Below are 26590 nucleotides of genomic sequence, written 5' to 3'. Positions count from 1 at the left end.
GGGGTCACTCCTGGCAGCTGCCAGGGGGAGCGGCATGTGGTCCCAGGGACCCCCCAGGGTCAGCCACGAGGAGGCAAGCGCCTTATCCCTATATTATCTCTCCAGCCCCTCGGAGTTGTTGGGTCCGTACCAGGTGGGACTCGGGGACCGTAAGTTACCGTGGGTTGGACCATGCCGACCATGAGCCAGGCAGGTGTCCCCCGGTTGGACTCTCTCCACATCCCACCAAAAGGGTTCTGTTTGGGGGCCACCCCCGGCAGTGCTCAGGGCTGACTCCTGGCTCTGTGCTCAGGGATCGCTCCTGGCGGGCTCCGTGACCCTGTGTGAGGTGCCGGGATGAAACCCGGCTGGCACGGTAGTTTCCCAAGGGAGGTGACGCTCCCAGAGCTTGGTGGGCAGCTGCTCGGTTTCCTTTGGGGTCTCTGCCCTCCGGGGAGGAGCTGTGCTGTCGCTTCCGCAGCTTCCGTGTTGGCGCCAGGAGGCGGGCTCTGCCCCAGGCGGTGGCCGGGGGCGAGTGGCCTGGGCTGGCAGTTCAGGGGCTCGGTGCCCGCCCTGTGCCGCCCTGCGCCCTGCCCCGCCTGCCTTCCTGCCCAGCCCCGCCCGGGTTTCAGGGCTGGTGGGGCCTCTGGGAACTGGGGCTCAGCCCGCGTCAGCTCCTCCAGCTCCGTCCTGCCTCCTCCGGTGACCCCCAGCCCCCGTATTGTGGCACATTGCCGGGGCCCAGCCCCACCGCGTCGCCCTCTGCCGGGAAGGCGGCACCTCCATCCTGTGGGTGGGTGCTCTGGTCTCCCGTGGCGAGACCCTGGGGTCCCTCGGCTGGGGACAGCTGGTTTTGTTGGGGGCCACGCTCAGCAGTGTTCAGGCCTTAACTCCTGCTCTGCACTCAGCCACCAGTTCTGGTGGGCTTGGGGACCATACGGGGTGCCAGGGCTCGAACCCGCAGCAGCCCTGTGCAGGGCACCCCGCTCCCCGCCCCCGCCCGCCCGCCCTGCTCCTCACTGCATCCTGTGGAGGGAAGAGTCCCTGGGCCAGCTCCGCAGCTGCAGCCCACAAAGCCCTCCCCTCCCCCTGTGGGAACGCTCTGCACCCAGTGCCTGGCCCCTGCCCTTTGACCCCACACTTTGTGCTGAGATTACAGGCCTTTGAGCCGCCTCCCCTCGGTAAAGCTCCAACTCCCTAAGAGAAGTTCCTAGGCCTGTGGCCGTCGTCCTGCGAGGGTTTGTGTTTCATCTCCTCAGGGCCGGAGCAGTGGAGTGGGTGGCAGGAGCTGGAGCACCCCCCCCCCGCCCCCCGCACACGCCGCTGGGACTCAGCCCCTGGCGCCCGGAGGGCCCCGAGAGAGCCCTGCCAGCTGCGCCCCACAAACCAAAAAAAGAAAATCCAGTCATAAAAAATTAACACGTAGGGTTCGGATTACCTGGCCTGCTTGGCCCACAGCCTCTCCGGGCGAGGGCGGGGTCTGGAACTGAGGTCGTCCAGGCCCTTGCCACCCGCAGGTGAGGGGTGACTCCTGAGCACTGGGCTGGGAATGGCGCCTGAGCACGCGGGATGCGACCATAATGCCCCAAAGAAAATGATGCGTTTTTGTTTTTGTTGTGTGTGTGTGTGTGTGTGTGTGTGTGTGTGTGTGTGTGGTGTTTCTCAAGGGTTACTCCTGGCTCTGTGCTCAGAAATTACTCCTGGTGGTGCTCGGGGGACTGTATGGGGCCCTGGGGGCGGGTGGCCCGCGCCCTCCCCCTCGGCTCCCAGGCAGGGGCGCCCTGGGGGCGTGTAGCAGAGGGTGCTGGTGGGGACTGTTGTGCTTGCAGCCAGAGGGGCGAGGCCAGAGGGGCTGGTGCCGCCCTGGCCCCCTGAACCTGGGCTCCTGCATCTGTGCGGGCAGCGGCCACGGGGGCCCGGGGAGCCTGGGACCCTGAAGGCAGCCCCCTCCGTTCCCCCAGAGGCCGGCGGTAGGCCTGGGAAGGGCTGCGGGCGGGGGGGGGGCGGGGGAGGCGGGCGCCTTTCGGGGTGGGCAGACAGACGCGGCCCAGCACAGCCCTCCTTGGTGGCGGGCGACAGCCCCTGAGAGCAAGGAGGAGCCACCGCTTGGCCCTGTCCTGCCAGAGGGCTCGCGTCCACCCGAGACCGACCCAACGGGCTTCTCTCCGGGACTCACGTGTGTGCACAGACGGGCCTCCCTCCCCCCTCCCCCCTCCACTTCCCCCACCCTCCCCTCCCCCTCCACTTCCCCCTCCCTCCCCTCCCCCCTCCACTTCCCCCTCCCTCCCCCTTCCCCTCCTCCTTCCCACCCTCTCTCCTCTTTTCTTCCCTCCTTCCCTCTCCAGCCTTCCTCCCCCCTGTGGTGTGTTTGCATACATGAGTGTGTGCGTGCACGCGCGCGCATATCTGTGCTGTGTCAGTGTGAGTGCATGGTGAATATGTGTACACGACTGAGTGTCAGTGTGAGCGTCTGTATGTGCAGGAGAGAGTTTCTGAGTGTGTGTGAACGTGACTGAGTGAGAGGACACACAAGTGTGAGTGTATAAGTGTGGGAAGGGGCGTGAGTGTGTGTGTGTGTCCGTGTGGGAAAGGGCGTGAGTGTGGGTGTGTGTCCATGTGGGAAGGGGCGTGAGTGTGAGTGTGTCAGTGTGGGAAGGGGCATGAGTGTGTGTGTGTGTGTGTGGGAAGGGGCGTGAGTGTGGGTGTATGTCTGTGTGTGTGTCTGTGTGTCAGTGTGGGAAGGGGCGTGAGTGTGGGTGTGTGTGTGGGAAGGGGCGTGTGTGTGAGTGTGTGTCTGTGTGAGTCAGTGTGTGTGTGTGTCTCTGAGTGTCTGTGTGAGTGTGTGTCTGTGAGTGTGTCTGAGTATGTCAGTGTGTGTGAGTGTGTGTCTCTGTGGGTGTGTCTGTGTGAGTGTGTGTCTGTGAGTGTGTCTGAGTATGTCAGTGTGTGTGATTATGTATGTTTGTAAGTCGGTGTGTGAGTGTGTGTCTGTGTGAGTGTGTGTCTGTGTGTGTCACTGGTGGAGAATCCCAGCGGGGCGGGAAGGCTCCGCCTCAGACCCCCTCGCCTTCAGCCCAGAGCAGCTTCCCTCTCTCTCATTGTCCCACCTCGGGGACGCGGCTCTTAGTGTCGCAGCCCCGGGAACGGGTGCCGGAGCCTCCTGGGAGACACGAGCTGAGTCACTTTGCAAGTCCTGCCGGCCCTGTTCGGTGCCCGGCGCCTGGGACTCTCAGTGACTCGCCGACCCAGACGGGGCAGCCGGGGCGCGGCACCCACGAGGAGCAGTTTCCAGGGGCCCTCGCCTGCCTCAGGACTCGGTTCCCCGTGTCAGGGCAGACCCTTCACGTCTCTCGGTGCTGTGTCTGGCCGGTTCCTGTTTGGGACGGGGGTCGTGAGGGCGAGGGTGGGCATCAGGCTCGTGACCGAGAGCCGCGTCAGGACCCCTGAGTGCCGCTACCCGGAGCAGAGCGCGTGTCTCGTGCCCGTAGCCTGGGGGTCTGTGGTGGTGACGGGCCCGCCCGGGCTGCACACCCGCCCCGTGCGTACCTGCTCGCACCCGAGCTGCTGCGCTGCTGGGGCCACGCTCTGTGTGGGTGCGGGGACGTCACCCCAGGCCCGCACCAGGCAGGTGCTCCCCGTCCGGGCTCGGTCCCGGGCCTGCCTCTGGTGCTCAGGGTCCTGCGCCGCCCGGCGTGAGGAGGGGGACAGCCACGCAGAGGGGACTCCGGGGCCCTGAGTGTGACCCTGCATGTGACCTTCGTGTGGCCCTGACTGGGGTCCTAAGTGTGACCTGAGTGATCTGCGTGTGTCACTCTGAGTGGGACCCTGACACGGGCCAGCGTGTTGGTGTGGGTCAGGTCCAGTCTGGACACAGCAGCTGTGTGCACGACAAACGCCCTGTCCCTGGGTTATGAGTTCAAGCGTGGGTGCGTTCGCTGGCTGAGAACTGTCCCCCTGCCGGCCAGCATCGACGGATGGCCAGGCACAGCGCCACAGGCTGGTTGGTGTCAGGGGCCTTGGTCAGGTCTCACAGCGCTAGTCATATGGAAGCCGTGAAGGGTGTGGTACACACAGGTGGGGTGGAGCATCATCGTAAAGATGTAAAGTCTCTCCTTCAGGACAGGTTCTGGGGGATTAATTCAAGGACAGAGTCTCACTGGGAACTCAGGGGTCTCGATTCCCAGGAGACGCACTCAGGGCCGGGTTCCACCTAAGGGTGTACGCTTTCTCCTTCCTTAGCTGGTGATCCACTTAAGCAGTCAGGGTGAATGCTAATATTTCTGGTCATTTTGTGTGATCTCGGTCATGCAGTAAGAGATAAACTAAGCTGAAGGGGTGGCTCTCCTGGGGACATCTCGCTATAGGCCCCAGACCACGGCCCTCAGGCTGGGCCAGTCCTTCCTACCCCCCCCCCCCCCAGGATCCTAATTCGGTTACTTCTTTCTGGGTCGTGGCAGAGTTTGTTCATGTCCAGGCTCCTGCACTTCTGTGGAGCTTCTCCTATTCCTTCTCCATGCCAGAGCAGCTTACGGCTCACCCTGGGTCCGTCCAAGTCCCTCATCGGGACCCTCCTTTTGGGGGTGTTAGGAAGCAAGGGCAACAGAGGCCTAGGTAAATATGACGGATGCCACGGAGTAATTACTCAGCGTCAGGTAACTCTCAAGTTATAAGAACGTAGCACCGACTGTCTTCCTGTGCCCGCACAAAAAGGACATTGCAAAACCACGCAAAGGACATAAAGAGAAAAGCAATGTTTCAGTTACATATACAAGATCCAAACCAAAGGAGAATTTGACTTTATAAGTCCCAGGGTCTGATGTGGGGGTGTAAGTGATTAGCAGAGAGGGGAAGCAGAGCACAGAGAGGTCAAGGTAGACACTGAGGATTGGGAGTGCCTGCTGGAATTGGGTGTGCCTGGGAGCACTGTGGTGGGAGTAACTCAATAAACCTAAGCTCCCTGCTGGAGGAGAAAGGACAAACCAATGTTACCCAACATACGCGTGCATGTGTCAGTGCGTATGTATAGTTGCATGTGTGGGTGCGTGCACACACGTGTGCCTAGGGCGCTGGCTGTGTGTGCACGTGTGTGGGTGCATTTATGCATGTGTGATGCATCTGTCTTGTGGGCCCTTTGTGCAGCCTGTGGAACTGTGGGGCACAGTCCCCGAGATTCGGGCCTGTGTGTGTCACCCCGCGATGCGGGGCCCGTCGGAGTCTGGGTGTCCTGTGCTTCCTGGGGGCGGCCCTTCCAGAAACCCACTCAAGGCGGTAAGCTCAGAGTCCGTCCTGGCTGCCGTGCCCCCGGCCCGGGGACCAGCCCCACTGCCCCTGCAGGTCCTGCGGCCTCCCCACACGGCCCTGCAGGACCGGGCGTGAATGTGGCCAGGGAGCTCCCGGAAACGGTGCCAGGGCGGCCGCAGGGCTGGGAGATGTGCGGGGCGGGGCGAGGCACGAGAGTGACGCGCACAAACCAGGTGTGGCCTGGAAACCAAGTGGTCACTGCTGGGGCCAGTGAGACAGCACAGCAGGGAGGGCGCTTGCTTGCACACGGCCGACCCGGGTTCAGTCCCCGGCATCCCATAATCCCACAGGGTCCCGAGCACTGCCAGGAGCGATTCCTGAGTGCAGAGCCAGGAGCAAGCCCTGAGCACCGCCAGGTGCGGCCCCAAAAAGAACAAAACAAAACGAATGTCACTGGGCCTGCATCGGCCAGGGCGCACCCAGAGGTGCTCAGAGGATGTCGGGGCCTCACACCCCATGGCGGGGCTCCTGCTGAGCTGCCTTCCCCCCCCGCCCCCGCTGTTGCTCAGAGAGATACAGACGCTGGAGTACGGGCACGACACTTGCCTTGCGCGCGGCCGCCTGGGTTCCGTCCTCGGCACGCCCTACGGTGCCCGCGCCCGGCCAGGAGTGATTCTTGAGCGTAGAGCCAGGAGTAAACCCTGAGCACTGAGGGATGAGCACCCCCAAACTGGAATAGTGAAGCCAACGCGTCTGCCTGCGTTTCCGTGTGAGGCTGTGCGTTTCGCGCTTGACTCTCACACGGGCCTGTTTGCTCGCCGGGAGAGCCGCACGCACTCGGGCCCGTCCCTGTCTCAGCGCGCGCCCCCCCCCCCACACATGGCCTCCATGGCACAGGGAGGCTGATGGCCGTCACCTTCCCGCTGCCCTGGCGGCTCGGGGCTCGTCCCTGGGACACAGGTGCGACTGATCCAAAAAAGTGGCTTTCCAGGTGGGATTCAGGGGAGAGTCCGAGTTTGGGGCATTTTCCCCGGTGGTTCTGGCGGGCTGTGAGTGCCACACGTAGTATCAGGGGCTTCATACACGCAAACACACACACGTGCACACGTGGCGAGGCAGCCGGAGAAGTGTCCAGCCCTGGCGCCTTCCCTGACCGACTCCCACCTGCTCTCCCGGCCCAGGGCTGCGGGCCACAGGGGCCACTGCACGCCTGTCCCCAGGGTGGGGTGGACACTGCACACCTGTCCCCAGAGATGCGGGTGGACGCTGCACGCCTGTCCCCGGGGTGCGGGTGGACGCTGCATGCCTGTCCCCAGAGATAGAGGTGGACGCTGCACGCCTGTCCCCAGGGTGCGGGTGGACGCTGCACGCCTGTCCCCGGGGAGTGGGCTTCGGTGCAGGTACTTGGGCATGCCTGCAGCAGAGCTGTCCAGCCCCTGGCTCTGCGCCCGCCATGGCTGCATGCCGGCGTCTGGCCGCAGCCCTCGTGCCACTGATGCTTGCGGGATGCGTGGACGCCCGTCTGCGTCCTGGTTGTGTGTGGGGTTTCCCTCCAGAGCTGGGCGTCTGGCGGCCTGTGCTGGAAGGTGGCCACGTTCGCCCACCCTGGCCACTGGGCAGTGGGCAGCTCCACGTCCGGCTGTGGCCACGCCCCCCAGCAGCGCCCTCCAGCTCGGGTTCTTCTTCCTCTTTGGCTTCTGGGCCACACCTGGTGGTGCTCAGGGCTTCCTGCTCTGCCCTGGGGTCCTCCCAGGGGGCTGCTGTGGGGTGTCGGGTGGAACCCGGGTCGGCTGCCTGCACGGCGAGCGCCAGCGCCTTCCCGGTGCCCTCCTGGCCCGGCGCGATCACAGAGCTGCTCTGACTCCGAGAACGTGGCCGGGACGTGGCCTCCGGGGTCTGCTGTCTGCTCACGGCCGTCCCAGGACTCTCCTGAGCGTGTCCCTGCGGCCTGTCCCGCCCCGCAGCCGCGTGCCCTGTGTCCCCACCGCCTCGGTGCTCGCCGTCAGAGCCAGGCGGGTGGGGGGTCCTGGAGTCCAGGGCCCTGTGGGAGCAGCAGCACCCACCCAGTGTGTGCGGCCCCGGCCCCGGGTCGTTTATACGGCGCTGGTTTCGTGTCACTGTCGCGCCTTAGCAGGTGGGCCCTGCAGCCCGGGGCCTTCTTGGACCCCTCAGCTTGGCCTCAGGAGAGCCGAGCCCATGCGGGGTCCGAGGGGATGGCGACAGCTCGTGAAGGCCGCCGTGTGCAGTCAGTAACTGCGTCTTCTTGGGCCTTTCACTCTCACTTTCTTTTTTCTTTCTTTTTGGGTCGCACCCGGCAATGCACAGGGGTTACTCCTGGCTCTGCACTCAGGAATTACTCCTGGCGGTGCTCCGGGGACCCTATGGGATGCCGGGAATCGAACCCGGGTCAGCTGCGTGCAAGGCAAACGCCCTCCCCGCTGTGCTATGGCTCCAGCCCCTCATTCTCACTTTCTGTGCTCCAGGCGCCGTGGCTGGTGGGCACATGTCTGAGTCTGTTCACCCTGCGTGTGTGTGTGTGTGTGTGTGTGTGTGTAGTCTGTTCATCCTGTGTTTGTGTCTCAAGTCTGTTCACCCGGGGTGTGTGTGTGTGTGTGTGTGTGTGTAGTCTGTTCATCCTGTGTTTGTGTGTCTCAAGTCTGTTCACCCTGCGTGTGTGTGTGTGTGTGTGTGTGTAGTCTGTTCATCCTGTGTTTGTGTGTCTCAAGTCTGTTCACCCGGGGTGTGTGGTGTGTGTGTGTGTGTGTGTGTGTAGTCTGTTCATCCTGTGTTTGTGTGTCTCAAGTCTGTTCACCCGGGGTGTGTGGTGTGTGTGTGTGTGTGTGTAGTCTGTTCATCCTGTGTTTGTGTGTCTCAAGTCTGTTCACCCAGGGTGTGTGTGGGGTGTGTGTGTGTGTGTGTGTGTGTGTAGTCTGTTCATCCTGTGTTTGTGTGTCTCAAGTCTTTTCACCTGGGGTGTGGTGTGTGTGTGTGTGTGTGTGTGTGTGCGCGCGCGCGCATGTGTTTGTGTGTGTGGAGTCTGTTCATCCAGGGGTCCGTGTCTTCACCCAGCGTGTGTCTGTGTCTGCTCATCCGCCCGTTTTGCTTCTTGTTTCTGTTGCATCATCAGTTTTGTTCCGATGGCTCCGAACAGACCCGCACACCAGGAGCCCGGATGCAGCGGATATGGACACAGGTAAAAATGCCAGGAATGAAGGTGGGGTGTTCGAGGTCATTGAGCCCCCTGAGCCCCCCACGACTGTTTCCTGTGTTTGCTTGGGCGAAAGCTCACTGTTACCTGCCTGTTCTCATTCGCACCTAAGCTTTCATTCGACCTCATTTGCTTTAAGCCTCGACTAAACTCTCCTCTAGGCTGAGTCTGACGGGCCTGGGTCTCCAGGGGAGAAGTGCAGTTGCCGTGTACGTGTTCCGGGGCCCCTGGCACGCTCGCGAGGCCCCGTGTCACAGTGGCGCAAGGAGTAGGCCTGTGGCCCCTGCTCATTGCAGTCGGGCTTTCAGAAGCGGACTTAACGTCCAGTTAAGACGCTTCTTTATAATTTCCATTTCCCGGGAATTCGGATTCTTTGAGTCATTCCTTCTGCCAAGTCCTTGCAGTTAAGCCTGAGCCCGGCTGGGGCCACAGGGTGGAGTGGGGCTCTCCCCTGCCTGCAGGGGGCGCTGCATTTTCCTCTTTCCACTTGCCCCGCACAGAAGCTGAGCACTCCAAATCCTAGCGGCGAAGCCGGGCTTTTTTTTTTGGTGGTGGGGGGTGGTCACACCTGGCAACACACAGGGGTCACTCCTGGCTCTGCACTCAGAAATCACCCCTGGCAGTTCTCAGAGGACCATATGGGATGCTGGGAATCGAACTTGGGTCGGCCGCGTGCAAGGCCAATGCCCTCCCGCTGTGCTATTGCTCCAGCCCGAAGCCGGGCTTCTTAATTGCTGCCTGCCCTAATTTCCTTCAAAACGCTGTTTGCCGAGACAGTGGGACACGGAGCAATGATGGTTTCTGTTTGCTGTCCTGTTCCACAGCCTGATTAGTCCTGGTGGCGGTGGCGGTGGCGGTGGTGATGGTGCTTATGGTGGCGGTGTGAGAATGGTGGTTTCGTGGTGGCTGTAATGCTGGTGGCGGTAATGTGATTCTTTTTTAAATGTATTTTGGGTCTCACCCGGCGATGCTTAGGGATTACTGCTGGCTCTGCACTCCTGGTGGTCTCGGGGGATCCTGAGGGGTGCCGGGGACGGATGCGGGTGGGCCGAGTGCCAGGCTGGCCTGCCATTGTCACTCTGGCCGGGTCGCGGTGCTTGGGGCAGCGGCAGGTGGGTGGTGGGGGTCTGTTTCTGTTACTGCTGGGTGCGTGCACTCTCCCCTTTCGGCTCCACTTCCTCTAAGTGGTGCCCCTCCCCCGTGCCCGCGAGCCCGTGAGGACCCCACGGGAGGGCTGCCGGCTTCCCCCCACACTCCAGGAGCCCGTCGGACGGTGAGTGGGTGGGGAGCTTCTCTGCCCGGTGCCCGTGGCGCCCTGGCGGTGTCCGGGCTCCCAGGCCAGGCACACGTGGGACGGCCCACCTCTGGCCCGGGGCCAGCCTCGGCACTCTGCCCCTTTGACTTAAAATCATGTGAATGTTTTTAAACGCGTGGAAATCCCGGGTGTCTGCACCCGCTCCCGCCCACAGCCCGGGGGCTGCCTTCCACGGGCGCCCTTGCCTGCGGAGGGTGGCGTGTGGATGGGCACCGGAGTGTCCTTGCCCCGGGTGGACCCTGAGTCCGACTCCGTGCCCAGCCTGGCCCCTGACCTGCTGGCCGGCCTGTGGGCATGGCCGGCTGTCACCGCGGCTCCGAGCTCTCAGCCCTGACACTGAAAATGTTCAGGAAATGCTGCGCTAGGTCACAGGAGAGCTCCTGTGTCACCCCAGGGCGGTTCTCAGAGCCCGCAGCTGAGGCAGAATCCTTTTTTCTTTCCATCTTGATTTGACCTTTTTGTTATGGTTATTGTTATTTTGTTTTTGGCTTTTTGGGTCACACCTGGCGATGCTCAGGAATCAGTCCTGGTGGTGCTCAGGGGACCCGTGGGATCCCCGGGATGAACTGGGCTGGGCTCGTGCAAAGCAGATGCCTCCCCCCTGCATTATCGCTCTGGCCTTGATTTTACTTCCTAAGATTGAAACAAAACACGTGGAAGTGCAGCTTCCGTGTCCCGCCGAGCGCGGCCTTGGCCTCTCTGCGGGCCTTGCGGTTGGGAGAGGGTCTCTGGGGATGCCTGTGCAGGGTGGTTCTGCCCACGGGGGTGTCCGCAGGGTGCCGTGTGGGCACGAGGTGATCATAGCCATGGACTTTGATGCACTTGATCCTGGACCTTTTGGTGATTTTCTTCTTCTTCCTTTTTTTTTGGGGGGGATCATACCCAGCGATGCTCAGGGGACCATGTGGGATGCTGGAATCGAACCCGGGTCGGCCACATGCAAGGCAAACACCCTCCCCGCTGTGCTGTCACTCCAGCCCCTTTCACGATTTTTTTTTTTTTTTTTTGGTCACACCCAGCGATGCTCAGGGGTTACTCCTGGCTTTGCACTCAGGAATTACTCCTGGCAGTGCTTGGGGGACCATATGGGATGCCGGGGATCGAACCTGGGTCGGCCGCGTGCAAGGCAAACACCCTCCCCGCTGTGCTATCGCTCCGGCCCCTCACGATTTTCTTTTTGCCCACGGTGGCTGTCACTGCAGGGTCAGGCCCAGCCGTCAGGGCAGGGCTGCAGGGGGGCCGAGGGGCCGTCATCACGTTCTTTTTTTTTTTTTTTTTTTGCTTTTTGGGTCACACCTGGCAATGCACAGGGGTTAATCCTTGCTCTGCACTCAGGAATCACCCCTGGCGGTGCTCAGGGGACCATATGGGATGCTGGGAATCGAACCCGGGTCAGCCACGTGCAAGGCAAACACCCTACCCACTGTGCTATCGCTCCAGCCTCTGTCATCACGTTCTTGGCCATGACTAGCGTCGGGCCAGGACCAGCCCCCTTCCCGGGTTTCGTGAACTTGCTCGTTTCTACAGCAACCGCTCAGGCCTGCGGCTGAGAGGAAGGACCAGCACCTCCGCTGACCTTTGACCCGGGGGCCTGAATTCTTGTTTTTCTTCTGCTTTTATTTCTCACTAGGGGGCCTGTGCCGGGCCGGAGCCTTCTGAGGCTCCAGGGAAAGGCCACACCCAGTCCCGCCCCCTCTGGACTGTCCCCAACCCCCGTGGCGCTCGGCCCACCTGCCCTGCCCACACCGGCCCCTGCCCCCACACAGGCAGGAGGCGCCGGTTCCCACCGCTCAGGCTCACCGCGGGCTCCACGCTTGGGGGCCAGGCCCGGGTCACTGCGTGCCCGGCTGCCACCTGCCCTGCTGTCCCATCTCTCGAGCCCTGCCCCCGGACAGGACTGTCTCCGCGGGCTACATAGTTTCCAAATAGTAATTTTTAAATCACCATGCGCTGGACAGGGACAGTGCGTGGACGGGAGCGAGGAGCCCAGGAGCCTTCTGGGGCACCCGCGTCCCGTCCCTGTCCCCTCTGGGTCACCCACGCGGGGAGTCGGGCCCGAGGGACGCGCGTTCAGTGCGACTTGAGCGTCTCGTGGATTTTTCGCATCTGTTGTGCAGCCCGGACCCCATATCCGGGTCTGGTGCCTCAGACGCACGCCGCAGGCCGAGGGCCCTTCCCCACCCGAGTGGGGCCCCCCCGGGCTGTGACTCCGCCCTCGCCACTGTTCGGCTCTGACCACCCGAGCGAGGACACCGGGAGCTGACCCGGCGCCTGCTGTTTGTCCCAGGTGAGAACTTCGAGCAGAGCCCCCTGAGGAGAGCGTTCAAGTCCCAGGTGCTGGCGCACTACCCCCAGAACGTGGAGTGGAGCCCCTTCGACCAGGACGCCGTCAACCTGGTACGTCTCCCCCCGCGGAGTACTTGCGTGACCTGTGCGTTCACTGTGTCGTGTTTCCTGCACGCCCGGGTCTGTGCCGGGACTCGGGTGCTGGGGGCAGCTGCTCTCACGCGTGGCTGCTCTGCCGGGGGGCCTGTGGCTGACCCAGCCCCAGGGGAAGGCACAGAGACCCCCGTGGCGCCCACCTTCAGGGGCGGGAGGGATGGGAAGTGGCTCAGCTGAGTGGTGAGACCCGCGGGGGTCCCGGACTCCTGAGGTTGAGGCGGACGCGGCCCAGCACGCAGGAGTCCAGGCCCCACCTGCAGCCCCCGGGGCAGCCCCTGGGCGCCGCTGGACAGAGGGAAGAAATGCAGGTGGCCCCGGACCGTGGGTTGGGGGCCTCAGGTCCTGCGTGCTTTGAAGGGGACCCCAGCCCCACCCGATACGAGAGGAGGCCGGGGCTGTGCGAGGCCCTGTCTGCTGGCGGGAGGGGTGCGCCCGGCCCTCCGCGCTGAGCCTCGGCCCACACCATCTAGGGTGCGTCCCCTGTGGGGGCACAGGCAAGGCCAGGGGCTGGGGGTTAGGAGGGGAGGCCGGGGGCACGGCGGGGCGGGGGCAGGTGGAGAAACGCCAACAGGCCTCTACCCCCGGCCCGACCTGCAGCGTGCACGCACACACACACACGTACTCTCATTCATATACAGTCACATACACACTACCACGCTCACACACATTACATATACGCATACACTAACGTACACTCACACACACACACAGGCATACACTCACACTCACACACACTCACACACAGGCATACACTCACTCACACACACAGGCATACACTCACACTCACACACACACACAGGCATACACTCACTCACACACACACACACAGGCATACACTCACACTCACACACACTCACACACAGGCATACACTCACTCACACACACTCACACACTCACTCACACTCTCACACACACACACACACACAGATGTGCACAGCCCTGGGTGCCGAGGGCAGACCTTGTCTGCGCAGCAGGCTGGACGTGTGTGCCCGCCCCCCGCGGTGCCTCAGCAGAGCGGGCACGGCCGTTAGACGTGTGAGCTGGCACCAACCGAAATAGCAGACAGCAGGGGCCCAAAATAGGTCATCAGCTGCTCGGGCCGCGGGTGGCCTCGGGAGTGCTGAGGGCAGGGCGGGGGCCGGCCGGGCTCCTGGGGGCTGCAGGCCACGCCACACCTCGACCCTCTGCGGTGCCTGGCCGGTTCCCCGCGGCCCGCGTGTCCAGGGCTCACGGGCTGGGTTTGGGTTTTTTCCGTTTGTTTTGCTTTGGACCCACACCTGGCCATACTCTGGCCTGTGCTTGGGGACCAGATGGGGTGTCAGGGATCGAACCCGGCTCGGCCGCGAGCAAGGCAAGTGGCCTCGCTATTGTACTCTGGCCCCTGGCTTTCTTGTTATTTTATTTATTTTTTTTAGCTTTTTGGGTCACATCTGGCGATGCTCAGGGGTTACTCCTGGCTCTGCACTCAGGAATCACTCCTGGCGGTGCTCAGGGGACCATATGGGATGCTGAGATTTGAACCCGGGTTGGCCACTTACAAGGCAAACGCCCTACCCGCTGTGCTGTCGCTCTAGTCCCTGGATTTTTATTTTAAAAATTTGGGGGGGGCCGGAGCGATAGCACAGTGGGTGGGGCATTTGCCTTGCATGCAACTGACCCAGGTTCGGTTCCCAGCATCCCATAAGGTCCCCCGAGCACCGCCAGGAGTGATTTCTGAGTGCAGAGTCAGGAGTAACCCCTGAGCATCACCATGTGTGACCCAAAAAGGAAAAAAAGAAAAAAAATTGTTTTGGGATTTGGGGGTTCACTTGGTGGTACTCAAGATTTTTAACAGAATTCAAAGTTTTTGCTTCAAATCTTTAGTTTGGGGATGTTTTGGGCCACACCCAGCAGTGCTCAGGGTTTACTCCGGGCTCGGGGCTGCCCCTGGTAGGGCTCCGGGGGCCATCTGGGGTGGCAGGGCACCGGGGTCAGCACCTCAGCCCCTGCTCTGCCCATGGCCAGCCTCCGCCACGTGCCTGCTTTCTCCTCTCGCTCTCGCCCCTGGTTTCCCGAGCACTTGTTTGGGAGGTGATCCGTTTCCACCTGACGTTGTTAGGTCGTTAGGTTCGGGCCGGCCCTGAGCAGAGCCCACGCCGGCAAGGCCTGTCCGCTGGCGCAGTCCGGGGCCCCGCAGCCCAGGGAGGGAGACCAGGTGCTGGGGAGGCGCCCGGCCGCTGCTGCTGCGTCTCTGCTGGTTTCTCCTGCTGGAGAGAGAACGGAGATAAGCCAGAGGACGGCTGAGTGCTGATGCCACCGCCCGGCCGGCCGCGCGGGCCGGGGCTGGGTGTGAGTCTGGCGGGGCTGGCCTGGCTCTCCTCTGCGGGACCGGGAGGCAGGGTTGCTTGGACACCAGGGCGGGCACGCCCAGGAGAGCCCTTCGTGTCCTGTCCTTAGCGGTTCTGGCCCGGGGGCCACACCCGGCAGCACCCGGACTCCTCCTGCAGGGGCTGGGGGCTCCGTGCTGACCCCCGTGAGAGGCACGAGCGGCGATGGCCACGCAGGCCCGCCCGCATGTCCGTCTCCACTGTCTGCAGGTCGGCCGGGACTCTCGGGGACCCCCCGGGGTTACCGTGGGAAGCGGGTCCCTGACACCCCTGGTGGTCAGCCGGGAGGGGGCACGCGAGGGGCCTGCTCTGGGCACCCTGGGGGCTCTGCGGGTAGCTGGCCACGTGCTGCTAGTCCTCGGCTGTCCCCCGCGGCTCGGCACTGCCCCAGAAGCCTCTCCTGCCCTCCTCGCCTCGGGCTCTTCCCTGGGGTCGTCCGCCCTGTGCCCACCTGCCTTCGTCCCCTTTCTGTGGTCCAACGGCCATAGCAGAGGGACCCGACCCTTGCCCTGTGACCTGCCACCCCCCCACCTTGCCTGGGGCAGGGCCTGCGGTGCCCACTGAGCTTCCCAGCCCAAGCCGTGACTGGGGACCCTGGCTCCCGGCTGCATCTGCCCTCGGCCCGGAGCTTCCTCAGGAAGGGGGGAGGCACTTTCCTGTTTGTCTCGGAGTGGCACGTTCAGTCGCGGGGAGGGGGCGGGCGAGGGGCCGGGGCGCAGGTCAGCCCTGCGGGGTCTCACCAGCCCCTGAGCACCGCTGGGCGAGGCTCAAAATCCCAAACTCGAGAACCGGAAAGAAACTGGCCAGCGGGCAGGGCACCCTGGGCTGAGTCAGGGCTGCTGCCCCCAGCTCAGCTCTGGGCGCCCCTGCTGCTGGGGAGCCCCCAGCCCCCCAAAAAGCAGCAGTGAGGACACCCAGCTTCCCCGGGCCTGAGTTAGCTGGGCTCTGCGGCCTGCTGGTCACCCGCAGACTGTGTGTCCTTCCCTCTGTCCACCCACCTGCTGTCCGTCTATCTGCCCCATACATCCATCTCTCTGTGTGTCCGTCCGCCCGTCCATCCGTCCGTCTGCCCATCCATCTGTCTGTCCATCTGTCCATCCGTCCGTCCGTCCATCCATCCGTCCGTCTGTCCGTCTGCCCATCCATCCGTCCATCTGTCCATCCGTCCGTCCGTCCATCCATCTGTCCGTCCGTCCATCTGTCCGTCTGCCCATCCATCCTTCCATCTGTCCATCCATCCATCTGTCCGTCTGTCCATCTGCCCGTCCGTCCGTCTGGCAGAGGCCCTGGCCTGTGGCCGCGTGCCGCCTCTGCTGACCGTGCTGTCCCCCGCAGCTGTGCATGCCCAAGGGGCTGTCGTTCCGGACGCAGGCGGACAGCCGGGAGCCGCAGTTCCACTCGTTCCTCATCACCCGGGAGGACAGCTCGCGCACCTACGGCTTCGCGGTCACCTTCTACGAGGAGGTGACCAGCGGGCCCATCCGCACGGCCATGCAGACGCTGTACCACATGCACCAGGCCGAGCAGGCGGGCAGCGCGGGCAGCACGGACTCGCTGGCCAGCAGCCCGGACGAGGGCGAGGGCGGCCCGTGCCCCCGGCCGCCGCCGGGCGGCTCCTTCGACCCGGCCCGGGACACGCTGTACGTGTCCAAGAGCATCTGCCTGGTGGTGCCGCTGCCCTTCATGCGCGCCTGCAGGAAGTTCCTGCTGCAGCTGCACCGGGCCGTGGTGTCCCCGGAGCCGCCGCCCCTGCCCCTCGAGAGCTACATCCACAACATCCTCTACGAGGTGCCGCTGCCGCCGCCCGGCCGCTCGCTCAAGTTCTACGGCGTGTACGAGCCCGTGGTGTGCCAGCGGCCCGGCCCCGACGAGCTGCCGCTGGCCGACTTCTCGCTGCGGGAGGCCCTGGAGCTGCTGGGCCCCGAGAGCCTGGTGCAGGTGCTGACCTGTGTGCTCCTGGAGATGCAGGTCCTGCTCTACTCGCAAGGTGGGCCCCGCGCCGGGCGCCCGGTGTCTGTCTGTCGGGCGCCGCCCTGCAGGACGGCCCCTAGCGCTGGTGGGTCCGCCGGTCACTCCGTGGCCGTCGCGCCGGGACTAGCCGGCAGTGCCCTGGGCTCTCCCTGCACCGGGCCCGCTCCCCGGCCAGCGTGCGTCCGGGAGAGGCCCAGCCGTGTGCCGAGAGCGACACTCCCCGGCCCCTCCCAAGCCCCGTGGAGAGCTGGACGGCCGGAGCACTGAGGCCCCAGCAGCCGGCAGAGCCCTTGCCAGGGGCTCCGAGCTCCCCACTCCTGGTGTCTGTGTGGAGGCTTTTCCCATCTGCCCTTGTTGCCTTTCGTCCCCCCGCCCCCCTGCAGTCACCCCTTAACAGGCGTCCCTCACGCTGCTTCTGGTCAGCCTGGCGCTGCCCACCCGGCCTGTCCCTGGGTGTTTCCCGCGGGGATGCCCCGTCAGCTCCTCTGGGAGTTGCGTCCCTCTGAGTCGTGCCTCTGGCCCCCTGCTCGGCGGGTCACTCAGGAGGGCATGGGCGTTTTTGCATCAGGGGCTCCTGAACCAGGCTGGAGGCGCCGCCCGGTGCTCCAGCCCTGCGGGGCGCCGTCCAAGGGCTCCCAGGGTCACAGACGCAGGTGGGACGGCTGTCGGCCTCCTCACCCAGAGCAGGCCGGGCTCGCCGACCAGCTGGGCTGTGTCCGCCCCCTCGTGTGTCCTGCCCGGGCCTGATGGCAGGTGCCCACTGGGCTCAGCCATGGACCTGCCCCATGGCCTGCAGTGCCTTGGAATGTGCTGGAAACCGTCCCGTGAACCCCCCAGCCTAGCATTCCAGCTTGTCACCCTCGTAGCCGTGTGGTGCTGTTGGGTGCCCAGTGTGACAGCAGAGTCCACAGAGGGAATGTGTGACGGGCTGGCTGGGACATGGCTGGGGTTTGTGTGTGTGTGTGTGTGTGTGTGTGTGTGTGTGTGTGTGTGTGAGTGATCACAGCAGTGTGACGGGCTGGCTGGGACACGGCTGGGGTTTGTGTGTGTGTGTGAGTGAGTGAGTGATCACAGCAGTGTGTGACAGGCTGGCTGTGACACATCTGTGTGTGTGACCACAGCAGTGAGTGTGTGACATGCTGGATGTGACACACGTGTGTGTGACACCACAGTGGTGAGTGTGTGACAGGCTGGATGTGACAGCCGGGGGTGGTGTGTGACAGGGGCTCCACACAGCAGTGCCTGTGTGCGGGGCGTGAGCAGGGAGAGTGGCCTTTGCTCTCAGGATGCAGCTAGGTGCAGGTGGAGATTTTGTGTGAGTGTGTGAGTGTGCATGGGTGTGACTGAGTGCGTCTGTGTGCGTGTAAGTATGCATGTGTGAGTGTGTGGGTTCACGTGTGTGTGTGTGTGTGTGTGTGTGTGTGTGCATGCGACCTGACGCTGTGGGGGGCGGGGGAGCACCTGCTTCTGCCCGTTTTCACTCGGATAAATCCATCCGTGTGAGCTGCACACACGTGAGCGCCCCGTGTACACACACAGAGCTCTCTGGCCGGGCGTAGCTGGGCTTCCCCGCCTCCCCCCACCCCCTCCCCTCCCCGCCTCACTCCGGCTTTGTCCCCGCCCTCCCGACCGACCAGGCGAGTGCCCAGCGCCTGTTTGATCTCTTTCCCCACAAAGTGAAGGACAGGCCGGGGTGAGGGCCACGGAGTGAGCATGGCGGGGAAGGCGCTTGCCGTGCACGTGGCCGGCCCGGGTTCAGGCCCCAGCACCACATTTGCTTTCCCATGCCCGCCAGGAGTGATCCCTGAGCACAGAGCCGGGAGTCACCTCCGGGTGTGGCTTTAACCCAAGAGAGGAGCGAGAAGGCCCCGCTCAGGGGCGGCCGGGGGCGGCCGGGTGGGGTGCAGCGGGGGCACCTCTGGCCAGCGGTCGCACAGGGCTGCCCGCGGCTGGGCGCTCGGGACAGTGCGGCCGTGCGGCCGTGCTCACCGCCCCGTCTGTCCCTCCGCAGACTGCCAGCGCCTGATGACGGTGGCCGAGAGCATCACGGCGCTCCTCTTCCCGTTCCAGTGGCAGCACGTGTACGTGCCCATCCTGCCCGCGTCCCTGCTGCAGTTCCTGGACGCGCCCGTGCCCTACCTGATGGGCCTGCAGGCCAAGGGCGGCGCCGACCGCTCCAAGCTGGAGCTTCCTCAGGAGGTGATGCGGGGGGTGGCGGGCGGGCTGGGGGGGGTTCTGCGGCCCCCCTATGTCACCGTCCGTGTTTCGGCGTGTCCGCTGCGGGGACCAGGTCCGTGGCCTCTGTCCCACGGCAGACCTTGTCTCCGCAGCCCGGACTCAGTGTCCCCAGACGTCCCGGCTGAGGACCCGGCAGGGTTCCCGCCCTGGGACCCAGGGGCGGGGCAGACCCCTGGCTTTCTGCATGCCGGGCTGGGGCTTAAAGGCACAGAAACGGACATTTGTCCTTTTTGTTGGCTTTTGGGTCACCCCGGCGATGCTCAGGGCTCGCTCCTGGCTCTGTGCTGGGGCTCACTCCTGGCGGGGAGCAGGGCTCTGGGCTGGGAGCCAGGTGGACTGTGTGCAAGGCAAGCGCCCGCCTGTGCACTGTTGCTCCCAGGCAAGACGTCGTCCTTTCGAAGGAAAGCATCCGCCCGTGCACGTGGGTGGCCCCAGGCCCCAACAGGCGGGAGCCCCCCTGCCCCCCCCTCGGGTTCCCAGAGCCCAAGACGTTGAGGCCGGGCCTCTGGCTGGGGTGCCGTCCTGGGTGCAGCCCTGCGGCCACTCCGGGCCTGTGAGGGGACAGGTCTCGCGTGGGGGAACACCCGGCCCTGCCGTGGCCTGGGTCTGCCCCTCCCCTGGGCTTCCCCTCGCAGGGGGCAGAGACGGGAGCTGCCACGGAACCCAGAAGCTGCTTCTCCCTCGAGCGGCCCACGTCCCGCTCTCTGGTCACACGCACACATGTGCGGACATGGAGTTATAGGAAGCTGTGCGCACACGTGCTTACAGATGTGGATTCACAGGAAGTCGTGTGTACGTACATTCTCACAGGAGTGGATTCACAGGAAGCCGTGTGTGCATGCATGCTTACAGACATGGATTCACAGGAAGCTGCGCACACATGCATGTAGACATAAAAACCCGTGTGGACACACATACATAGATGTGAATTTACAGGAGCTCATTGAGCACATATGCGCAGACGAATACCGGAAGTGTGCACGTATACATATAGACCTGGGTTTGTGGTAGGCTGTGTGCATGTAGAGTGGACTCAGTGGAGCTGCACACACATGCTTATAGACGTGGGTTCCCAGGCGGCCGTGAGCACAGGCCTACAGACATGGAGTCACCAGAGGCTGTGTGCACACGTGCACGGACGTGGACACCTGAAGGCGTGTGTGCACACCTGCACGGACGTGGACACCAGAAGGCGTGTGTGCACACCTGCGCGGACGTGGACACCTGAAGGCGTGTGTGCACACATGCATGGACGTGGACACCTGAAGGCGTGTGTGCACACCTGCACGGACGTGGACACCTGAAGGCGTGTGTGCACACCTGCACGGACGTGGACACCAGAAGGCGTGTGTCCACGTGTGCGCTGGTCCTCACCTACCCGAGGCGCCTCCTGCCAGGTGCTGTGGTGGCCGACGTGTGCGCCGTGAGGGCAGAGAGGAGGGACGAGGGACGTGTGGTTTGCGTGAGCTCAGTGCTCTCTGGGGCCGAGGTTGGTGGTGATTGTTCAGTCTCCGTGGCAGACACGACCACGGAGCCGGGAGCAAGAACCGTGCTTGTGGACACGGCTGTGGCCTTGAGGGACGGTGGCTGGCTCGGGGGATGCCGTGAGTGATGGGGGTCCAGCCCCTGCCTGGCAGAGGTGGCGCCCACAGCCCTGCGCCCGCTCCACAGGGGGACGCCAAGCCAGGAGTTGGGGCACCTGCAGCCGGGGCCGGGCGTGCCAAAGCCCTAGCCCCGGAGACGCATTTCGTCTCTCTGACTGACTTCATCGTCCGTTTTGGCTTGTGCTGGGGCCAGCCCAGGGCCTCACGTGCACCCGGCGAGTGCTCGGCCGGAGAGGGTTGGCACGAGCCCCAGGCCAGAGAGAGCAGAGCGGGCGGGTGTTTGCTCTGTCCCCAGATGCCCACCCCGGAGTGACCCCTGAGCACAGAGCCAGGAGTGCCCGTGCTGGGGTGGCCGCTGCCCTCCCTCAGGGGCTAGCCTGGGAAAGGCCAAAGAAACTGGAGATTTGCGTGCGGCTGGTTGTGTGCCCGGAGCCAGCCGGGCACTGTCCCCGACTCCGCCCCTCACCCTCCCCGCCACCCCCCGCCACGCTGCCTCCGCCCTCTCCCACCCCCCACGCGTCCCCTCGCGCGGAGCCGGCTGTCCCCGCTGTCCCCTTTGCGCCCCCGCAGTGCCCCCCGCCCCCTCAGTGCCCCCTCGGTGCCCCCGCCGCCCCACTCACCCTCGCCGTCGCCGCCCGCAGGCCAACCTGTGCTTCGTGGACCTGGACGTGCGCTTCCTGGAGCTGCCCGAGGAGCTGCCTCAGTTTCCCCAGCGTGCGCAGCTGCTGCAGGAGCTGGCGCAGGTGCTGCTGCAGTTCGGGGCGCCAGACCCAGGGGCGCCCGCGCAGGAGCGGCCGGCGGGCTCCGAGAAGGCGGACACGCGCGAGGGCCGGGCGCCGTGCGACGCGGCCGAGCTGCAGGAGCAGCGTCTGGGCGCGCAGCTGCGCGAGGTCTTCGCCCGCCGCTTCACGCTGCTCTTCGCCGACTACGAGGCCTTCGTCATCCAGGCGGCCGCCGACCCCGAGGCCTGGCTCAGCAGCCGCGAGCACACGCACAACTTCGACAAGGTGGGCGCGCCCCCCCCCGCCCCGGGCAGCGCGCCCCTGCCCGCCGCCCGCTCACCCTGCGCCCCTGTCCGCCCCCCCACCCTGCGCCCCTGCCCGCCCCCCCCACCCTGCGCCCCTGCCCGCCCCCCCCCACCCTGCGCCCCTGCCCGCCCCCCGCTCACCCTGCGCCCCTGCCCCCACCGCACGCTCACCCTGTGCCCCTGCCCCCCCCCTGCTCACCCTGTGCCCCTGCCCGCCCCCTGCTCACCCTGCGCCCCTGCCCCCACCGCACGCTCACCCTGTGCCCCTGCCCCCCCCCTGCTCACCCTGTGCCCCTGCCCGCCCCCTGCTCACCCTGTGCCCCTGCCCGCCCCCCGCTCACCCTGTGCCCCTGCCCCCACCGCACGCTCACCCTGTGCCCCTGCCCGCCCCCCGCCCCCCGCTCACCCTGCGCCCCTGCCCCCACCGCACGCTCACCCTGTGCCCCTGCCCGCCCCCCGCTCACCCTGTGCCCCTGCCCCCACCGCACGCTCACCCTGTGCCCCTGCCCGCCCCCTGCTCACCCTGTGCCCCTGCCCGCCCCCCGCTCACCCTGTGCCCCTGCCCCCACCGCACGCTCACCCTGTGCCCCTGCCCGCCCCCCGCCCCCCGCTCACCCTGCGCCCCTGCCCCCACCGCACGCTCACCCTGTGCCCCTGCCCGCCCCCCGCTCACCCTGTGCCCCTGCCCCCACCGCACGCTCACCCTGCGCCCCTGCCCGCCCCCCCACCCTGTGCCCCTGCCCGCCCCCCGCTCACCCTGTGCCCCTGCCCCCACCGCACGCTCACCCTGCGCCCCTGCCCCCACCGCACGCTCACCCTGTGCCCCTGCCCCCACCGCACGCTCACCCTGCGCCCCTGCCCCCACCGCACGCTCACCCTGTGCCCCTGCCCGCCCCCCGCTCACCCTGTGCCCCTGCCCCCACCGCACGCTCACCCTGTGCCCCTGCCCGCCCCCCACTCACCCTGTGCCCCTGCCCGCCCCCTGATCACCCTGCGCCCCTGCCCACCCCCCACCCCCGCTCACCCTGCGCCCCTGCCCGCTCACCCTGCGCCCCTGCCCGCCCCCTGCTCACCCTGCGCCCCGCAGGCCTCCTTCCTGTCGGACCAGCCCGAGCCCTTCCTGCCCTTCCTGTCGCGCTTCATCGAGACGCAGATGTTCGCCACCTTCGTGGACAACAAGATCCTGTCGCAGTGGGAGGAGAAGGACCCCCTGCTGCGGGTCTTCGACGCGCGCATCGAGAAGCTGCGCCTGCGGCCGTCCCTGCACCAGCCCTGCAGCGCCCTGAGTGACGTGGGTGAGTGCCGTCCCCGGGGGCCCATCCCGTGGCCACAGGAGCCCCAGGCGGTGGACGCTGATGGATGCCCGGCCCCCCCACCCCCCGCTGAGCAGGCGCGGGCCGCTGTCCGGAGCCTCCTGGGGAGCGTCGCTGTGCTCTCGGGCCCCGGCCCCTGACCGGTTGTGGTTTGACCGCAGCCCAGCCCATTGAGCAGCGGCTGATGAAGATGGACCACACGGCCATCCACCCCCACCTCCTGGACATGAAGATCGGGCAGGGCAAGTACCAGCAAGGCTTCTTCCCGCGGCTGCAGGCCGAGGTCCTGGCCACGGGGCCCACCAGCAACAAGTGAGGACCCTCCCTCCCCTCCCACCTCCCACCTCCCACCCTGGGTCCTTCTCCTGGTCCTCTGAAGGCCAAATCACTTCATTTGACTTTGGATTGACACTGAGGTTTCTGGGTGCATCGTGGAAAAGTTCTGATTCTGGGGTTGTGTGCTTGGGAATAGTGCACAGTGGGGAGGGCTGTGTGCAGACCCAGTGGAGAGGGCCGTGTGCAGACCCAGCAGGGAGGGCCGTGTGCAGAACCCAGCGGGGAGGGCCGTGTGCAGACCCAGTGGAGAGGGCCGTGTGCAGACCCAGTGGAGAGGGCCGTGTGCAGACAGATGCAGTGGAGAACAGTGTGCGAGACTGACCGTGCCCCCCACCAGGGTGGACAGTCCAGCTCTTGCCACCGTGCAGGTTCCTGCTGAGCAGAGCATGACCAGGGTCTGGCCCCGGAAGTGAGTGTCTCTGGCCCGTCGCGGGGCCTGGTCCCAACTCCCCCACCGAGCAGGCAGGCTGCGTGCCCGGGAGCAGTACTGGCAGCTGTGCCCCCTGCCGGGTGCGGCCCGGCCCGCAGCGTGGTGGCCTGCTGCCTCTGGAGGCCTCCCGGCTGCCCCACGCCCCCGGGCACTGTCGTTGAGGCCGGAGCCCGGAGCAGCGTCCGGCTTGGCGGGGGCAGTGCCCAGTCCAGCCACCGCCATCCGGACGCTTTCTTTGCGGTCACTCCCGGTGGGCGCGCGGGCTGTGTCCAGGCCACTCCCAGGCCGGGCAGCCGTCAGCAGAAGCCCCGTCGCTCCTCCCAGGAGCCCAGCGCTGACCGCGGCCGTGCCGGACGCCCCTGACCTCTGTTCTCTCCGGCAGCCGCTGGGCCGGCCGTGGGGGCAGCACCCAGCGCCGGAAGGAGCGTCTCCGGCCACACTGCGAGCACTCGGGCCTGGACAACGACCTCAGGGAGGTGGGTGTCGCCGTCGCGGGTCCCTGTCGCTGTTCCCCGCCCGCCCGCCCGCTTTATTCACCGTCTGTCGTTTGGTGGCCGGCAACCCCACGGGCTCCCCAGGCTCTGGTCAACACTGAGCCTTACAGGGCCGGGACGGTCACTCTGGGCGCAGGGTCCCTCCCGCGCCGTCCCTTCCTCCTGCGTGCTGGGCGTGCCCCCGGCGGGTCCCCTCGGGTCCAGTGCCCTGGCTCCCCTGGGGCTCTGCCCCGGGCCTCTCCCCCTCTGGGAGCAGGACGCCATCAGAGCGTCGTGGAGCCAGGTGCTCGCCCAGCTCGTGTCACTTCTGTCCCCTGTGTGACTTGGCGTTGAGGGGCCCCTAAGGTGCTCAGGGGCCTCCGGAGCCCCCCCGGCTAGACTCGGGCCCGTGCCTGGGCCGCAGTCGGCGTTTCGGCCCGTCTCCGAGCAGCCGCCCACCCGCATGGGGCGCTAGGGACCCCTCTGCCTCTGCCCCCGAGGGCAGCGCCCGGAGTGCCAGCCGCTGTGACGAGGACGGGGGCCTCGAGTCAGAGGCGGGAGAGAGCAGCCGGCACTGAGCCCAGGGTCCCCTGCACGTGCCCCGGCCCCCCGTTCCACAGCACACTCCGTGCAGCCACCCCCACCCGTGGCACCCACAGACCCACATGCCACATCCCGCACACCCGATACCCACGCACCCACACGCCATGTAACCAGGCCCGTCCTCCTCCCGGCCCGCCCTGTCCCCTCTCCCTTGCCCGCCCTGTCTCCTCACCTGCCCTGTCCCCTCTCTCGGGCTGTCCTGTCTCCTCTCCCGGGCCTGTCCCCTCTCCTGGCCAGCCCTGTCCCCTCTCCTGGCCCTCCCTGTCCCCTCTCCCGCAGGCCGGCCCGGACCCTCCCCATCTGCCCGTCTGTCCGTCTGTCCGTCTGCCCTTGACTGAACTCCCGTTTCTCTAGAAACACGCGCAGGAGGCCCGGAGCTTAGGGAAGAGCCTGGGGCAGCCCCAGCTGTCCGGCCTGTCCCCCGCGGTCATCGCACACACCAACCGCAAGTTCGTGGAGCGCCTGCTGAAGGAGTGCCGCATGAAGGTGCGCCTGGGTCCGTGCCGCGTGGGGCTTCGTGCGTCCGTGCGTCTGTCTGTGTGTCTCTCTGTGTGAGTCCTTGTATCTGTATTGTGGTGTCTGTGTGTCCGTGTCTGTGTGTGTCCATGTCTGTGTTCGTGTTCACATCTGTGTGTCTGTGTTCATGTCTGTGTCTGTGTCTGTGTCCGTGTGTCCGTGTCCATGTTTCTGTCCATGTCCATATCCACGTCTGTGTCCATGTGTCTTTCCGTGCTCATGTCCATGTCTATGTGTCTGTCTGTGTCTGTGTGTCTGTATGTCTGCCTGTGTCCGTGTGTCTGTATGTCTGTCTGTGTCCATGTGTCTGTCCGTGCTCATGTCCATGTCTATGGGTCTGTCTGTGTCCGTGTCTCTGTATGTCTGTCTGTGTCTGTGTGTCTGTATGTCTGTCTGTGTCCGTGTGTCTCTGTATGTCTGTCTGTGTCTGTATGTCTGCCTGTGTCCATGTGTCTGTATGTCTATCTGTGTCCGTGTGTCTGTCCATATTCGTATCCATGTCCATGTGTCCGTGGGCCCAGACTGCCCTTGTTCAGGGAGGGCCCTGGGCTGGGGTCGGGGGGACCCCTCAGTTAGCGCTGTAGGCTGAGCCCCCTCCCGTGTTGTGGCGCGGAGAGCAGACACGGCCGTGGGACGGGGCGGGCAGGGAAGGTGCCGGTGGCCCCGCTCGGGCGGATTTCCCCGCAGTGTCAGACAGGCCGGACCCGGGTGTGGCCGTCACCCCACGTCCTGGCAGCCCCCGGAGGCGTGTCTGCGTGGCCCCGTGAGGGACCAGGCGGTCAGGGCGTGGGGAGCCCGAGCCCACCCTGGCCGCGGTGTCCGGGGTCCGTGGTGACGCCCCCCGTTGCAGACGAAGCGCATGCTGGTGGAGAAGATGGGCCGCGAGGCCGTGGAGCTGGGCCACGGGGAGGTGAGCATCACGGGCCTGGAGGAGAACACGCTCATCGCCAGCCTGTGCCACCTGCTGGAGCGCATCTGGAGCCACGGGCTGCAGGTCAAGCAGGTGCGGGCGGCGCCGCGGCACGGGGGGCTGGGCCTGGGCTCATGGGGCGGGGGGCTGGGTCTGAGCCCACGGTGGTGGGGCTGGGGCCCACGGGAGGGGGCTGGGCCTGGGCCCACACCGGGGGGGCTCGAGCCCACTGGGGGGGACTGGGTCTGAGCCCACGGGCTGGGGGGGCTGGGTCTGAGCCCACACGGGCGGGGGCTGGGCCCGAGCCCACATGGGGGGCCGCTGCCCTGAGCCCGTCCACACCCGGGGGCTGCCCCGAGCCCATCCTGCCCAGCGGATCCTCTGGCAGCCCCCAGCCCCGGCCCCGCCTAGGCCCACGGCCCGGCACCAGTGCCACGAGCCCCCCTCGCCCCTGTGCAGAGCCTGGAAACTGCCCCACACCCTGCCTGGGCACGGCCCCACCCCCCCGGACGTCTTGAGCGTGCCCGCCCTGGGGACCCGGACCTGAGCGTGTCCCCCGGGGCCCTGGGCTGGGGTCTGAGTGGCCGCGGTGTGGTGACGGGGCTGGGAGCAGGCGTC

At 65.7% G+C, this 26590-nt stretch overlaps 1 protein-coding gene across 2 annotated transcripts in view; it reads left to right on the top strand.

Moving 5' to 3' along the window:
- The window catches only part of DENND5B (DENN domain containing 5B), a 39339-nt gene that overhangs the window by 5197 nt on the left and 7552 nt on the right, over positions 1–26590 (top strand). Inside the window, exons 1-10 of one of the 2 annotated variants that reach the window (XM_055118044.1) lie at positions 9289–9351; positions 12031–12140; positions 15887–16538; positions 18534–18721; positions 21006–21371; positions 22479–22686; positions 22866–23016; positions 23853–23946; positions 24901–25032; positions 25913–26065. In XM_055118044.1, coding sequence (XP_054974019.1) covers positions 15893–16538; positions 18534–18721; positions 21006–21371; positions 22479–22686; positions 22866–23016; positions 23853–23946; positions 24901–25032; positions 25913–26065 — 1938 coding nt within the window. In that variant the 5' untranslated portion in view covers positions 9289–9351; positions 12031–12140; positions 15887–15892. Of the gene's footprint in view, positions 1–9288; positions 9352–12030; positions 12141–15886; positions 16539–18533; positions 18722–21005; positions 21372–22478; positions 22687–22865; positions 23017–23852; positions 23947–24900; positions 25033–25912; positions 26066–26590 lie in introns of those variants that run through there. The other variant, XM_055118043.1, reaches the window with a different exon arrangement.

Source organism: Sorex araneus, chromosome 10, assembly GCF_027595985.1.
Source record: "Sorex araneus isolate mSorAra2 chromosome 10, mSorAra2.pri, whole genome shotgun sequence".
NCBI lineage: Eukaryota > Metazoa > Chordata > Mammalia > Eulipotyphla > Soricidae > Sorex > Sorex araneus.
This window is presented reverse-complemented; position numbering and strand designations above follow the sequence as displayed.